The sequence below is a fragment of the Cynara cardunculus genome (genome assembly GCF_001531365.2).
Source record: "Cynara cardunculus var. scolymus isolate 2C chromosome LG 7, CcrdV1, whole genome shotgun sequence".
Classification (NCBI taxonomy): Eukaryota; Viridiplantae; Streptophyta; class Magnoliopsida; order Asterales; family Asteraceae; genus Cynara; species Cynara cardunculus.
In genome coordinates this window covers 9908850-9924440 of record NC_037534.1, presented here as the reverse complement: position 1 = coordinate 9924440, position 15591 = coordinate 9908850, and the positions used below count along the sequence as shown (strand labels likewise).

General features: G+C 35.1%; 1 protein-coding gene across 1 annotated transcript; it reads right to left on the bottom strand.

The window, feature by feature from the left end:
- Nucleotides 1-5315: 5315 nt before the first annotated feature.
- LOC112515135 (probable polyamine oxidase 4) lies at nt 5316-13601 on the bottom strand. Its single transcript, XM_025121808.1, has 10 exons — nt 13137-13601; nt 11484-11599; nt 11311-11399; nt 10134-10247; nt 9541-9628; nt 9375-9460; nt 9207-9309; nt 7319-7416; nt 6709-7138; nt 5316-5805 (listed from the first exon to the last, which is right to left on the bottom strand). The coding sequence occupies exons 1-10, from the start codon at nt 13159-13161 to the stop codon at nt 5488-5490; spliced, it is 1467 nt and encodes a 488-aa protein (XP_024977576.1). The 5' UTR covers nt 13162-13601; the 3' UTR covers nt 5316-5487.
- Nucleotides 13602-15591: the final 1990 nt, after the last annotated feature.

Here is a 15591-nt window from a genome sequence, read left to right as displayed (position 1 = left end):
ACAATTTCACAAGATTAAACAATTTCATGAAAAAATTTCATAAGATTAAACAATGAAATCGACGTATGAGGGTGGTTTGTATGGTTTGTACAAATGAGAGTGGTTTTCATTTGATCGCTCCTATGCATATATATATATATATATATATATATATATATATTGGATCATGTGAGACCAAGGTTTTTCGTGAGACCCGTAAGACCAATAATCACAAAATTGTCACCATGCAACTTTAGACCATTAGATCATTAGTTTATAAAGTTGATCAATGAACATAAATTGGTCTTACGGGTCTCACGAAAAACCCTTATTCTCACGTGAACCCAACCCTACATATATATATATATATATATATATATATATATATATATATATATACACACCCCATATAATCATGCATGCATAAATATAAAATCCATGCACACCCATATGCATAAAAATAATGCATACAATATAAAATGCATACACATTTTCACATATATATATATATATATATGCATACATCCACATGATTAATTATAGCAATTAATCACATATTCATGTAACTACATAATCAAGTAATCACATATCAATTACCTCGGGTGTATAACCAGGACTCGGTTATCACATAATAAAATATTATTTATTTCTCTAAAGCATTTACTTTCAATGCCTCTTAGTGGTGGGAAAGATTAAAATATTGCTTCTCTCTTAAATATTGGGTTTTACTGATTTCTTCAAATTTGAGGATTTTCACATTCGTTTTTTTTTTTTTTCTATATTTTAGCATTCACTATAACTAAGGGTGTATGCAGGTTGGGTTGGACGGTTTATGTAACACCCCTAGTCGTGCATGGCCGAGGACATGATGCATGACACACTTATGACCTAGAACACAATTATAATCAAATTAAATATTAGGGTCGATATCAAGCACTTAAACATTAACCTAAAAGATAACATAAATGGAATTTCATAATGTAACCACAACCGGATAATTACAAAGCTTATAACACCTGTAAAACAACTAAACTATCAAAAGATCCATCAATTGTAACTTCAGGTCCAATCAATCAGGTTCCAATGTTTCCCCAAGTCTTTTCTGCTTAATCTACTGTTGATCTTCTCTCTCAATGATTTGATGATGATCCTTTTATCTATCGAAGTGTATTATTTTTGTTATTCATATTCAGAGATCTTCACTGAGCTTGTTCAGTGATCGCTGAACATGCATTATAATTCATTCAGAGACCAATATACTTCAAGAAGACGAAACTCACACTACAGATCCATTAGTGATGTCGAAGACATAAACTGAAGATTAAAGACCAGCAACTTCGTGATCTGAAGCGGTGTTCAGTGATAACAAGCTCGTCTACAAATGTGTGAAGTCTGCGTAAGGTTCAGCAAATACTAATTAGACCTTTCAGCGTCATTCTAGTGTTCAGTGATCAAATGAATCTTGCCAAGCAAGATTGTTTTTGTCTTGTCCTTTACACACAAAGGACAAACTCATACCTTTCTAAGTATAGTGCAGTACGGAGCCACTCTTTTGACTCTAAACGTGCTTACCTACTTTATGAAAGAGGACTGCTCATATACAGCCAAAAGGACTGCATACTGTAGCAAAGGAAAAACTTTCCTCTAAAAGCTTGCCACGTGTTATGTAGTTTCTGAATTGCATTTAATGCAATGGATATAAATAGTTGAGTGGTTCTCAACTCAGTTATCATATTCTTCACTAAAAACTTACCCAAGAAGTTACTTCTCTCTCTACTCTTTGTCTAAGAGAAAGACCCACTTTAACAAGTGGAGCACATTTCTTCTTACCTTATTTCTTGTAGCAAATATTTTCTTATTGCTATCTGTATTTTGTGTGTATCTTAGATTGTTTAGATAGGTTATGTATTTTATCTCTTTCGTAAACAATCTGTAAAATTTGTATTGATCTTCTTTATCAATTTATAATTTTAAAAGTGAAATTTAATGTGTTTGTATTCATCCCCCTTCTACGAATTGTTAACTATAAACTCTTGTAGATCTGGCTGGGACCAACAAGTGGTATCAGAGCAGTGTTTGCTTTTTGTGTTGTATTGTTGTTTTATTGGTGTTTTATTATCTTTTCTTCTCTAGATAATTTATTTCTTTCAAAATGGCTTTGCAAAACACTAGCACCAACTTTCACAATAGTGGTTTTCTTGCCAAACCTCCCCGGTTCATTTTGTCTCTGGAAAAAACCAGATGTCTCTCTTCTTGGAAGGTGTGGATCCTGAGATTTCATACTATATAGAGAATGGACCTTATGTTCCATCCTCTATCTCTCCACCAGTTCCTGCAACTGCTACGACTGTCATGATTCCGGAACGGCAGATTGCAAAGCTCTCTCATCAATGGAGTAATGAAGACAAGAAGAAGGTGGCTTTAGACACTTGTTCGAGGTCCTTAATAGCCATGGCTCTTCCTAGTGAGGTCTATCACTCAGTGATGAAGCTTAAAACCTCGAAATCCATGTGGGACACTCTATGTGTTCAATATGAAGGTACTTATGAAGTACAAGAATCGAGGAAGTTTAATTTAGTAAGACAATATGAGAGTTTTCTTTGTGGAAAAACTTAATCTTTGTATAAAGTACATCAACGATTTAATTGTCTTCTTATTGATTTGAGGACAGTTGGAAGAGAATATTTCAACTCAGAGACACTGACAAAATTCCTTGAATGTTTTCCAGAAGCATGGGATCAGTATACCATATATCTCAAGATGTCCAAGAATATGTCCTTCTTTTCTCTTAGTTCTCTTTATGGGATATTGCTTAATCATAAGCAACCCCATCAACTAAAGAAAAATCTTCTCAAAGACTCCAGAGAAATGAAAAACTCTCCGTTAGCTTTGATCTATGATAGCCCTTCAGCTGACCCTTCTATTTCTTCTATTCCTTATATTTCCTCTGTGGCTATCACTGAGTTAGAACAGTCTAACTCTGAGGGCTTGTTAGACGCTCTTCTTTTCAGAGTTTGATGAGTTGCTGGCCCTTCTAACTAACTCCTTCAGGAGGTTCGCCATAAAAAGTAACTATCAGAAATCTTCTTCGTTGACCTTAACTGAAAAGCCAAAGTCAAACCCCATTGATAAGGCTTCAATAAGTTGCTACAACTGTCAACACAAATGTGACTTTGCAAGTGAATGCAGGTTGATAAAAATTGTGACACCATCTTCCAACCTCTCATCCTCCTTTAGGCCTCAAAAGAACAAGTACCTGAAACTGAAGGAGAAGTACAAGAAGATGAAGAATCTTCAGCGTAAAGGAAAATGTCTTGTCGTTGAAGAGCATGATTGGGCTGACTCTTCTAAAGAATCTTCCTCTAACGAGGAAGACATGGCCTACCTCTGTTTAATGGCCAAGGATGTTAAAGATGAACCATTAGAGACATCAACCTTCAGCGATCCCTCGTCATCAACCTCTGCTCAAGTATGTTCCCTGAATGAACCCTCTTCTTCTTCTGATAGCCTATCTGCACTAGATGTGCTGACGGTTGACCTTTACAATCACCTGAATGGAAAGTCCAAAACTAAAAAGCATAATCTTGATCTTCAAGAACAATTAGAAAAATGTCATTCAAAGATCAAAGAGTTGACCAAGATTGAGGAAAATCTTAAAGATCAGGTCATTGTAAACCAGACCATAAGCATCGATGTTGATCCTCTCTCATTGATTTGATGATAATCTATTTTACCTATCGAAATATAGTGTTTCTGTTTATTCAGTTTCAGTGATCATCACCGAGTCTGTTGAACATGTATTGTAACTCTTCAGAGACTGTTATACTTCAAGAAGACAAAACTCACACCAAAGAACCTTCAGTAATGTCGAAGACAGAAACTGAAGATTAGAGACTAGCACGTTCATGATCTAAAGCGGCATTTAGTGATTACAAGCTCGTCTATATATGTGTGAAGACTGCACAAGTTTCATCAAATGCTGAAGAGACCTCCAGCATCATCCCAACATTCAACCGCCACCGCATAGATGGATCACTCTTACGCGGTCAACGAACTCGATCCCTTCCCACCTTAGATCGAGTTGGCATGGTAGCCAGGGCCTCTTCCCCGGAAATCATTCCCATCCAGCCGAACTGCCCGAAAAGGCCAGTGAGGTTCCAACTGTAGTGAAATGAAGCCTCTTTCTTAGCATAGGGCCTTTAAAGTGAAAGAGCTTGCTTGTGAGCCTTCTTGCTTATTGGACTTGTCCTCAACTCAACCAAAGAATGCTAATGTGGGCAAAGAGCTTCCAGGCCTCTTGTTTTATAGCGGAAACTCCTACAAGAGGGGAAGAGAGGTTGAAAGCTTGAAACCGTTTCTAAGCTCTGACTTCTTAAGTTCAAGAGATGATGCAGGGGAATCGGCAGCTTCAAGTTGGGCTTTGATCTTTCAGGGAATTGCAGAATCCGTCTCTCTCTTAGGTTCTAGCCCGCTTGACCTAACCCCCAACAAACAAGGAAAGGATGCCTCTCGGGGGCATCTGAGAATTATTCGAGCCGTCTTGTGCTATATGTACTAAGATTCTTCAGAAATGTATGCCCCTTAGGTCGCCAAACTACAACGAGAATTTCGCCAAGCGCCAGCCGCGTAGGGCGACCGGGCCAGAAAGGCTTCCAAAAGGTCCTTAAGCCCCTCCCATCCCGTCCCACTACGAATCTGCCTTTGTGTGTGTGAACACCTGCAACATTCCCCTCCCTTCACACTTATTGATCATCTCCATATGTGTGCATGTGTGTGTTTGTCAGAAATATCATGGACGTCTATATACAAGATTGGTGCATGTAGAACCAATATCGCTAATCTTGTTTCGTAGTACGAAGATGAAAACCAAAGACCATAGTAGAAACATATAAGAACTTGGGTTTATTCTTTTATTTTTGATTGTTGAATTCATAGATTTCTTTGAGGTTTGCTTTGATATTGTTTGTGTATACAACATATAAAAAAGTCAATTTTTGATTTTAATTTGTTGATTGATTTGAAAACACAAAAATATGGTGGTGTATGTGAGGAAATGGGTGCTGGAAATGGTATGTGTATAAAGAGAAATGGGCATGGGAAAATGGTACATGTACAAGCAGAAAGGAGTGTTAGAATTTTTGTTCTTCAAAAAAATCTTAGATCTAAGGAGAGGAGGCCATAGCTACAAAAGGGTCGAAGAAAACGATCTCCGGAACGCACCGAATTAATTCCCTTCTAAATGTGGGCATGAAATAAAAAATATCAAAGGTTATGATCCCTTCTTACGCTTCTCATCGTAACTTCCTTCTCACGCGATCCTTTGCCTCATTCCATATGCCCAAAATTTGGTCCTATCTTTTCATATACATCTACAAATCGAGAACAATAAGCCAATTTTCAGCTGAACCAAAATTTGCAAGGATCTGCAAACTTTAAAATTAAATTTTGCAAGTACATGAAATTCAAATGTTTTTAATCCAGGAACAGTACAAACGATTATTTTTCTCTTCACATCCTCGAGATTTGGAGCGGAAACGCAGCTTCAAGAATCGCATCATCGCTAATCGACAGAATTTGGAACTTCTCCAGGAAGCCACGTTTCTCCATAAGAAGCTTACGACAGTTTTCAGCAGCTGTAACTCCAGATGAGTAAGCTCCATGCACAGATCCTTGGTTCTCCATGCTAACAGCTTCACCTCCAAAGAAGAGATTGCCCAAAGGAGCGCGAAGCCTGTCGTATATATCCGTTGGTTTTCCTACCACATCATACGAGTAGCATCCAAGGGAGTTGGGGTCTGTTCCCCATTTCGATACAAGATACTGAACCTGTAACAATTATTCACAATGTTAACAATGAACCTGGTTTACATCTGAGAATGCATAAAAATGCAACGTATTCCTATTTTGTGTAAATGTTTTGAGGCATCGCGTCTCATAGCATTTTCATGCAATTTGCCCTTTTGTATGTATCATACCAAAGTTGGTTATCTTGTTCATCTTTCCTTTAATTCTTGACAAAAACTCTTTACTTTTCAGCAACGACTATATATTGCCAAGAAAATATGCTATCATCAAAGAAACACGTGAAGATTTCAGATTAATAGAAGAACAAAATGCATCCAAAAGCAACAAAAATTTGATTTAATTCCTATTTAGTGTAACGAATAATTTTTTTTCTCAACCAAAGTAACAAAGTTCCAAACTTTCCTAATTTGTACCCATTTGACCAATAACCTGCTGGTCTTGTAACATTTGATAATGTGGATACCCGTTCACAATAGGTTTACGAAATGCTTATGTAAGAGTTACAGCAAAATGGACGATAAGCTTGACATCCACATTGTCAAATGTTACCAGATCAACACATCACCAATCAAAATGAGTAACTTGGCTACATTAATGGAAAAAATGAATATTTGTAACACTAAATAGGAACTAAGACAAACCTCGTTGCCTTTTGATGCGTGTTGCCCCTTGATAGAATGACCATAAACACAAATATGCTTAGGAGTTGTTTACTAAACACTTAATGCCTCTTACCGGGTAAAAGGCATTTACCCGGTCAGAGATGATGGTCTTTACCAACAATCTTATCGTGTGCCATTTTGTTAACCGAGAATCTTACCTGGCAAGTGCTTACCCAATTGGTGTTGGTTAATGGCCCCTTAGTATTGTGAACTGTAACTCCAATTACGAAATTATTTATCAACAGAAAGAGTTAAGACTTACAGGCTCGGTTGCTTCTGGAAACATTTTTTTGAGCTGCAACATTGCAAAATTAGCAGCAGCTTCCTCAGATAGCTTCTCAAGGTCATAAGCAAATCTTCCAGCGGCCATGTAGACAAGAACAGGATGGCCTGTTGCCTTGTGTAGATTTAGAAAATAGCCACAAGAATATGAAGTTGGAGCAACCGTGCCCAACAATTCAACGTTTGGCCAAAACACGTTATCAAAACGTAAGGCAATCTTATTTTCATTGCCCATGCCAAGATCTGATATAGCAGAAACTTTCCACTCTGGTAACTTAGGCTCAAACTCAATTAAGTTGGCCTTTAATACCCCAATAGGAACCGTAATAATGGCAGCATCTGCAACAAATTTTCTTCCACCCTCTATTGTAACCATCACCTCATTAGGCCCATTCGATATCCTTGTAACCCTGATTTAATGTAAATGAATTCAATTTCAAGTTGCATAGCCAATGTAATATCAAGACTTGTTATTTATTGGTTGGCTTATAATTCCACCAATTAGCTTTTCTTGTTATTTATTAGCTTATTACAATCGCAAGAATATAGTTTGGCCAAGTAAGACTGTAACATTAGTTTGGAAACAAAACCTGTGATTTAAACGGATATCAATGTCCTTTGACAGAGCCTTAAGAACAGGATAATAACCCTCAACCATAAGTCCATGCCCACCAGTGAGAACATTTTCCTGCACATAGAAGACCTCCTTTAGTCCCTACTCCCTAATCATTTATCAGTTGGTGCAGAAGATTGATATAAAAATCTTTATTTTTCGACCTGTAAAACTAATGGCCATCTGTCCAACTTCAAATATACATATATATATATATATATACATATATATATATATATATATATATATATATATAATGTGAGTTGCAAAGGTGCTTCAACTCAACACATTCTATAACAATCCAGTTGTGCACATACAATGCCCAATAATATAGTAATAACGTATATTTATATAAGTGAAATATATACTTTTATACTTTTGTACTTTTAACAACTCATAATGATTAAAATATTAAAAAAGGTTACTACTGGTTTCATCCAGCCGAAGAGGGATCTCATACACTTCACAGGAAGAGAGGCTAATGTATAACTTCTGTCTCCTACTTCCTAAAGACATGAGATATTACAAAAATTTGACAGAGTGGTATCTTTAATACCAACTTGAAATTGTGGTTCAACAACCAATTTTATGAACACACAATTTTCGCCAAAAACAACACTAGTTCTACTCTCAACAAAGTATTGTCATGTAAAACCACGAACCACAAATTTGTAATCTTTCAAGAATGACATAAGAGTAAAAAGGCTTCAATATATGAGTTGGATATAAAGAAAACTTTTGTTCAAACATAGATAATGTAAGCACATCACCAAGACTAGACATTGGTGTTTTGAGCTCCAACACCCCACGTTATGTGTAAGGGCATGGTTTACTTGTACATTATATGTAGAGAAATGCTTTAATATCGCATGATTGAGGTGTTTCTTGAATTTGATGACCTAGTTCAAAATTAGTCTTTCATAGATGTTGTCTTAAGTACTACAACTCACTTTTAAAAGCATAATTTTTTTTAAAAGGCGAATTCAGACATGTTTGGATGCATTTCAATTACAAAAGACTTTAATTTCCTTGTTCACGCAAAAGTTAACTTTTCAAACTACAGACTTCAGTATATGCTTTTAGTAATCAAGCATAATAATGTAGCTGTGGCTAGTAAGATATGATTTAAATAGCATGTTAGCATTACATGACAAATGAAATACGAGTAATGTGGCATGCATTCATCCTACAACAATGTTTAATCTGCAAAATTGATATAGGTCACCAATAACACCTTCGCAAGTTGCGGAGATGTTGGAACTAATTTACAGATTTGGTCCCTGCACTTGCAAGCCTAGTTCAGAAACTTCTTTTTTTAACATTTTAACCCCTCCACAAATTGCATACCTGCCACTTGCAGACCTAGTGACATTTTGGTGATTTTGGGAGAGAAATGGCTAAGAGATGAAACCAACATCTGAAAATGGCTATTTTAATTAATTTCCCTTTATTGCCCACCCTCTGAATTTGAAAAGTCAAATGTTAATCAGGTGACTGAAGTGTAACAAATGCTGTGGTAAAAAACTAACATGATTGCATATACAAAATAATGTGAGAAAAAAAAAATACTCGTGTATACTTTATATAGTTGGCATGTAATAGTAAGTAGAGCAATTCTTGAAGACTCATAACTCATCAATAGGTAATATATACATACTTTATGGAAATTGATTCTTTATTTATTTTGTTTGTTCCACTCAAGTCTCCCAACAGTCAACATGAAAGAAAGGTTCTTAAATCTTCAGACATTCATTCCTGCTGTTCTGGTGGTGGTGTGCCACAAGTGCATTATAAAAAAACATCACTATAAATATGTTTTTTACTATAATTCTTGTTGATGAAAAATGGCTGAACATATGACTCACCTCATCCCAGTTCTTTAGAGATATCATATCTAAATCTGCAGCAAACCAAGCTTCCATTCTACATATGTACCACTGCAGCACTTCATAAGCAAGACCCTCTTGTCTGCAAGAGATATGAGATATTAACTTGCATATCACCTGTTAAGCATTGATTTGAATTGAATATACCTTAATTCTTGATGCCTTTCCAATACAACCGATATTGCCTGAAGAACGGAAAGATCATGATGATTTTCATCCCTCACCTTTTCAGTCTATGAAGAGTGTAACTTCATCAGAAACAGCACAAAGAAAAGATGAAATCCACATGAGATTTTAGAACTAAAATACCCACCTCCTTGAGAATTTTCTTGAATGCTTCTCCAACTTCAATGACTATCTGTTGAGGAACCTGATGACCTTCCTTATCAAAAAGCATGTAGCTGGACAAACAAAATCATCATAGTGTTATCTGATTTAGCTAATCACATACAAAAGAAATCTTCAGTGCAGGTTGTGTAAAAAACTCAATAAATTGATCATCCCCATAAGAACTTACTAATGCTTCAAGACTTCAAGTGCTACCCTACTCAAGATCATGGCATTCTACTCAAAGTACATCAATATAAAAGACAGATTGGTGCCAGCTAAAGTTCTAGACTACATTTTGATTCAGTAATGACATATGTGTTGCTTTTTAAGAGCTCAAGATGGAAGAACCAAAATGAATGCCTACCATAAGAAGAAGAAAGACAAAAACAACTAAATAAATGGCCCTTTCAGTCCTAAAATAGACACGTGATTCTGGTACTTGGACTAAAACAAAAAACGCGGCTCTCCAATATAAGATTTCTTCATAAGAACTAAATATCCTTTTCTATAGAAGATATTTTTTGAAAACAGAAATGCAGAAAGGTTAGAGAGAATAACCAACAGGGCATGAATTACCTCTCCAAATCATGGTCATAGAGCACTGAATTGTCACCACTTGTCCGATATAATGCAAGGCCTAAATGACGTATCAATGGGGCCAAAGGATTTTCATTGCAGACACCATGTAACCTGAAAAATGATTCACATCATACCTTTACAAAATCCATACATCAATTTATAAATTCTTATGTTGTAATGTAGGCAGCAGAAAACATGTAAAACTTGATAAAACTTATTTTATATTTTGTGCAAGATTTATTACAACAAAACAAGAGCTGCAATTGCCCACACATTTGCAATACTTGATAAAACTTATTTTATAATTTGTGCAAGGATTATTACAACAAAACAAGCAGCAACCAGATCAGCTATGTGCTCCATGATAACTAACAAGTAAGGATCAAAATTAACACTGCTCACACTGGTGGTACAATCATAAATTTTAAGGAGAAAAAACCATTAACAGATGACGTGCCATGCAATGGGGCATATCTCATGACTAGTGCCATAGCCACAAGATACTGAGAAAAAGACCAGAGATGACAGTCTTCATCATAATGTCCCTGGCATCAGCGTTCATTGATTGTACAGTGAGATACAGGCAACTTGCAGAACATGCCACCCACTTCCCCTTCCCCCATCCCACCTGACCCGTTTTGGAAGGTTGACAATCCTACAAAATCTTTGTTGAATTGGGTGGGCAGCTCACTCGAAAAAAACCATCAAATACCCAACCTCCCCAAAAAGAAATTCTTATGACAAGCTACAAGTGCCTATGAATGTTAAGAGAAGACCTACACAAGCTGAGCAAAATGACTACAAAGAGATTATTTGACACGAGAAATGTACAACTAATCCAATTTTAGAGTGCAAATGTGCAAGTTTTATGGTACCAATGAGAAAACAGTGGAATGGATGGACCCTATTTCATGAGCCGCTATTATAAGTGGCCCAATAAGCATTTTGAACCTACAAGTGGAACTCATGCACTATCACCACCTGTCACAATAATATTTGAATTTTAAGCTATGGTCTGCATATTGTAGTGAATTTACAAATATAGAGAAAAACTTGATGAAGGTTACTCATGGAAAGCATGCTTTTTAAAAATAAGCTGCGGAAAGAGGGAGTGTTTGATTCGGGGTTTAAAAAAAGCATGGAATCAAGTAAAAAAGGGACATTAGCAACTTGCCATGATGCTCCCATATCCACTGGACAACCGAATGAGTAATTAGTGTGAATGCGGCCACCAATTCTATCCCGTGATTCCAATAACACTACCTGTATGGGTACACATTAACAGCAAGAAAAAGAAAAAAAAATAAAGCCAGTGCCTAAGAAATTTTGAACTTCATAAAAGATCACCTCAAAATCAGCATTATTGAGTATATGAGCAGCGGCTATCCCCGAAATACCACTTCCTATCACGATGACAGAAGGTTTTGAACTCTGTTGCCTCTCAATACACGATGCAAAAGCGTCTAGAAAAAAGAAAATCTATAGATTAGCAAGAAAATTGATTTTCCCAAGGTAGATAAATAAATCAACTATGTATCACGGACACATCAGATGGTTGCCAACATAGCCTTTACACTAAAAACATACCGACTTCAAGAATCGTAAGTGATCAATTTCAACATTGTATCATACAAGTTCGAAAAGAGTAAATTTGATAGCATGCCAATATCTCACTCTTTCAATTAAATTTGTGTTAAGAGGGAAAATATATATGAGGGCTTGTCATCCTCTTTTCACAATCCACCAGAGTCCACACTCCTATATTTATTTCAAGGAATTCCTTACAAATCCCTTCCCCTTTTTGTAATAAAAAAAAACAATATAAATACATCTACATGTATAAAAGTCGCCATGTTCAAGATGTAAAGTTAGGGTTTTTTAGGAATTGGTCGCCTCATGTAGACATATCATGTCTGTATTGGCATCATTGGTGCATAGCAAGCTGGCATAAGAAACGAGTGCTTATTTGAGAAGTACAGCCACAAATTTCGCAAAAGTTTAGATGTTTTTAAATACATTAAATAGGTAATATGGTTAACAAAAATCGTTGCAAAGAGTATGACCGATGATATTTCATGTTCAAGTATTAAGAGAAAGAAATGCAAGCTTGGAAACAACAATTAAACAGAAATCCCAAACAACCAAAATTTGATTTTGTGGCTACAGTTACTCCTTTAATATGAATACTTGTTTGAAAGCAATACAGTTCCTTACCTAGTTATAAAATGGCATATAGACAAACTATGAATTAGCCAACAAATAATTGAATGATGACAAGATTATAATCTAAAATCATCAACTATACAAGCTGTATAAATAAATATTTTATCGTCCTACATGTCATACTTGACTGCATTTACATAATCCCTCAGCCCCATGATTAAGGTCCTCATTTCACTATGGAAATTTAAACTAGTGGTATATATAATCAAAATTTGGCATAAATGCTTACAGATTTTTTACTTTTTACCTACAATCACAGCCATAACAAACAGACTATTATTACTTTTTTGCATTTCTTTTACCAATCTAATAACTGAAATGTATATTACTTTTTTGGTAGAAAAACATGTTAAGAAATAATGCGTCTAAAATCACACAACAGCAAGCATCATACATGTTTAAAATTGTACAGGATTTTTTCCACTAGAATTCCATGAGCTACACAGTCTTCATTTCTAGGTAAACAATTCCCAATCATTCTTCTTGAGCATAATTAAATTTGTTAAGAAACCATTCTACATTGTTGTGAACTCCCATCAGAGTGAATAAACAACAAAATTTACATCTTACTATAAATCACTTTCAAACATCAATTAATGATGAAATTCCCAATAAGATACACATTATGTTCAAGGATTGCGCTCAATTTAGCATATGGATCAATCAAATAACATACTCATCAAAAATTAGAAATCTCCTTTAGTACCCATAGCTTTTTCACACATGCATATATACACACATAAACAAGAATCTAAGAAATGAGGGCATGAGATTTACCAGATATCGAATCTTTGAACTCCATCAAGAACTAATTCAATAAAAACAAGATCGAGAAAAGAAACACCAAAACGCAGCGGATTGAGGAAGGGGACGAATTACAAGAGATGGGTTACAAGTTTAAATCGAAATTGAAGGGTGTATAGGATTAGGGAAATTAGAGACCAACTGAAAAGAATGATAGAGAATAAAAATCAAAAGGCCGGCAATAAAGCGGCTAAAATTAGAACCCCGGAGTTTGTCAAACCAGCTCATAATCTAAGTCGGACGGAGAAAATCAAACCGGCAACGGTGAATGTTCGTCGATAGCATAGATCGATTGATCAATCAAGCAACGTTTTCTCTCTCTATCTCTCTCTCAAATTTCTCTCTCTAAATTCCCCTACGTCTAGGGTAAAATTGTGTATATATATGCGAACAACAGGAAGAGAGGACGAAGATGATGATACCCACCGACTTCTCACCAAAAGGCAAAAGCATGCGTCAGGTTTAGAGATATTTTCACTTAGACACCCAAACTTATATATATTAGCAAAAGTACCCCCTTAGATTATGATAATTCCCATTTCTACCTCGTAAAATATAATTTATAACAATTTTCTATTTTGAATTATGTTTAATAAAGTAAAACATTTTTTTTGTTTTTTTAGTTTAAGAAACTACGTATTTTGGTTTTATGTAAAGAGTAAATTACGTTTTTAGTTCATGTGATTTGCTAAAAATTATGGATTTCATCTCTGTGGTTTTGAAATTTTAATCTTCTAACCATAAGTGTTGTGTCTGATTGGTTTGAGCTTGGCTCCAAAGGTCAAAATTACTTGGAGGTCTGAGGTTCAAATCCAAGGAGAAATAAAATTTCTCTTGTGGCCACGTAGATTCAAATGCGGTGACTTCGGGCTATCTGCAAAGCAGATGGTCGCCCTGGGATTGAAAAGCTCGCATAGCATATTGGATATACAGGTTAATCAAAAAATATGATCTTCATCCGCACAGTTTGCAATTCATTTCTTTTGTCGTCCTTGAGACCAAAACATTACTTTTAAGTAAGAAAAACTAAAATAGAAATGAATTGTAAACCATATGGACAAAAAAAAAATCTTAAATCATAAGGCTAAAAAAGTAATGAATTATAAGCCATAAAGAATAAAAATCATAATTTTAAAACCATAAAAACGAAAATATAGATTTTCAATAAACCACAAGAACTAAAAAGGTAGTTTACTCTTATGCAAATAAGAAAATATATTTTTTATTAAACTTTTTTGTTTGGAACAGTTTATTACATATATTAAAATAAACTGTTGGAAAAATAGGTTTCCTAAAATATTAATCAGATAAAGTATGTTTCATTTTGAATTACTTTCTTATTTTTTTTTGGCCATAAGCGATCCCTGGAGAAGATTGCGAACAGCTTGTAGAGACAAGGAAGGGTGTAGTGAGTGACGAAATGCTTCGAGAGAATCAATGATTGCATCTTTGTTGTACTGCTAGTACTAGTACATCTGAGAATAAATTAGTTTATTTTTTAAGTTTACTGAGAAAAAAAAACCTGGTTGAAAATAGCTTATTAGGGTCTTTTCACTTTTTTTGAATTATGTCGCTTATATTTTTTACATAAATGTTTCTTATATTTTTAGGTCACTTTGGCTATGCAATGGTAAATTAGCTGATATTGTAGTTGTTGGTTTATAAGACAGTTGTTGTTTGAAAACTTAGTTTTGAGCTAATAAACTAATCTTGTTGTTAAAAGTTAGTTAATAAATCAGATAACAGATTTAAACAACCTAAACTAACATGCTGCAAAAATACTTAATTCTAACATAATATAATAAACTAAAACAAATCATTAATGCATCTATAATGTTAAAATTTCGAATGTATATATACAAATACAATTAATTTGATACTTCAAATAAATTTTCAAATAACCCAATAATCAATCAACATAAAAAAAACGGTCTAGTTCATAAAAGATGGTTTAAATAGTTAGTATTCAGTAATGTTGGGCCACCTATTGATTTGGTGATGACCCACTGATCTGTTCCTCTACATTAGCAGCACTAAGTAGTTATTGGTTCTTTGTATATTGGTGTCTTGGTACATACTTAAGCCATTGGCAAAATCGAAGACTAGCCGATATGAAGACAGAAGGTCACCGATGCGGTGTTGTGGATCAACTGTCTAATATATACACCAAGACTCCAAAGTAGCTGAAATGAATATTGAAAATATTTTGATGCTACAARCCRATTGAARRAAGATCTTCATAGACCGAAGATTGAAAATCTTCATGGGCTCAAGATTGAAGATCATGGACCGAAGATTGAAGATCTTCATGAACTCAAGATTGAAGATCATGGACCGAAGATTGAAAATCTTCATGAACTCAAGATTGAAGATCATGGACCGAAGATTGAAGATCTTCATACTCAAAATTGAAGATCATGAACCGAAG

Excerpts from the sequence above, each read along its gene's own strand:
- LOC112515135 (XM_025121808.1), bottom strand. The coding sequence starts at position 13,161 with ATGGAGTTCAAAGATTCGATATCTG. Across the intron at positions 10,248-11,310 it reads GTGGATATGGGAGCATCATG|GTTACATGGTGTCTGCAATG; the intron begins GCAAGTTGCTAA and ends ATCATTTTTCAG. Across the intron at positions 9,461-9,540 it reads TCAAGAAAATTCTCAAGGAG|ACTGAAAAGGTGAGGGATGA; the intron begins GTGGGTATTTTA and ends CACTCTTCATAG.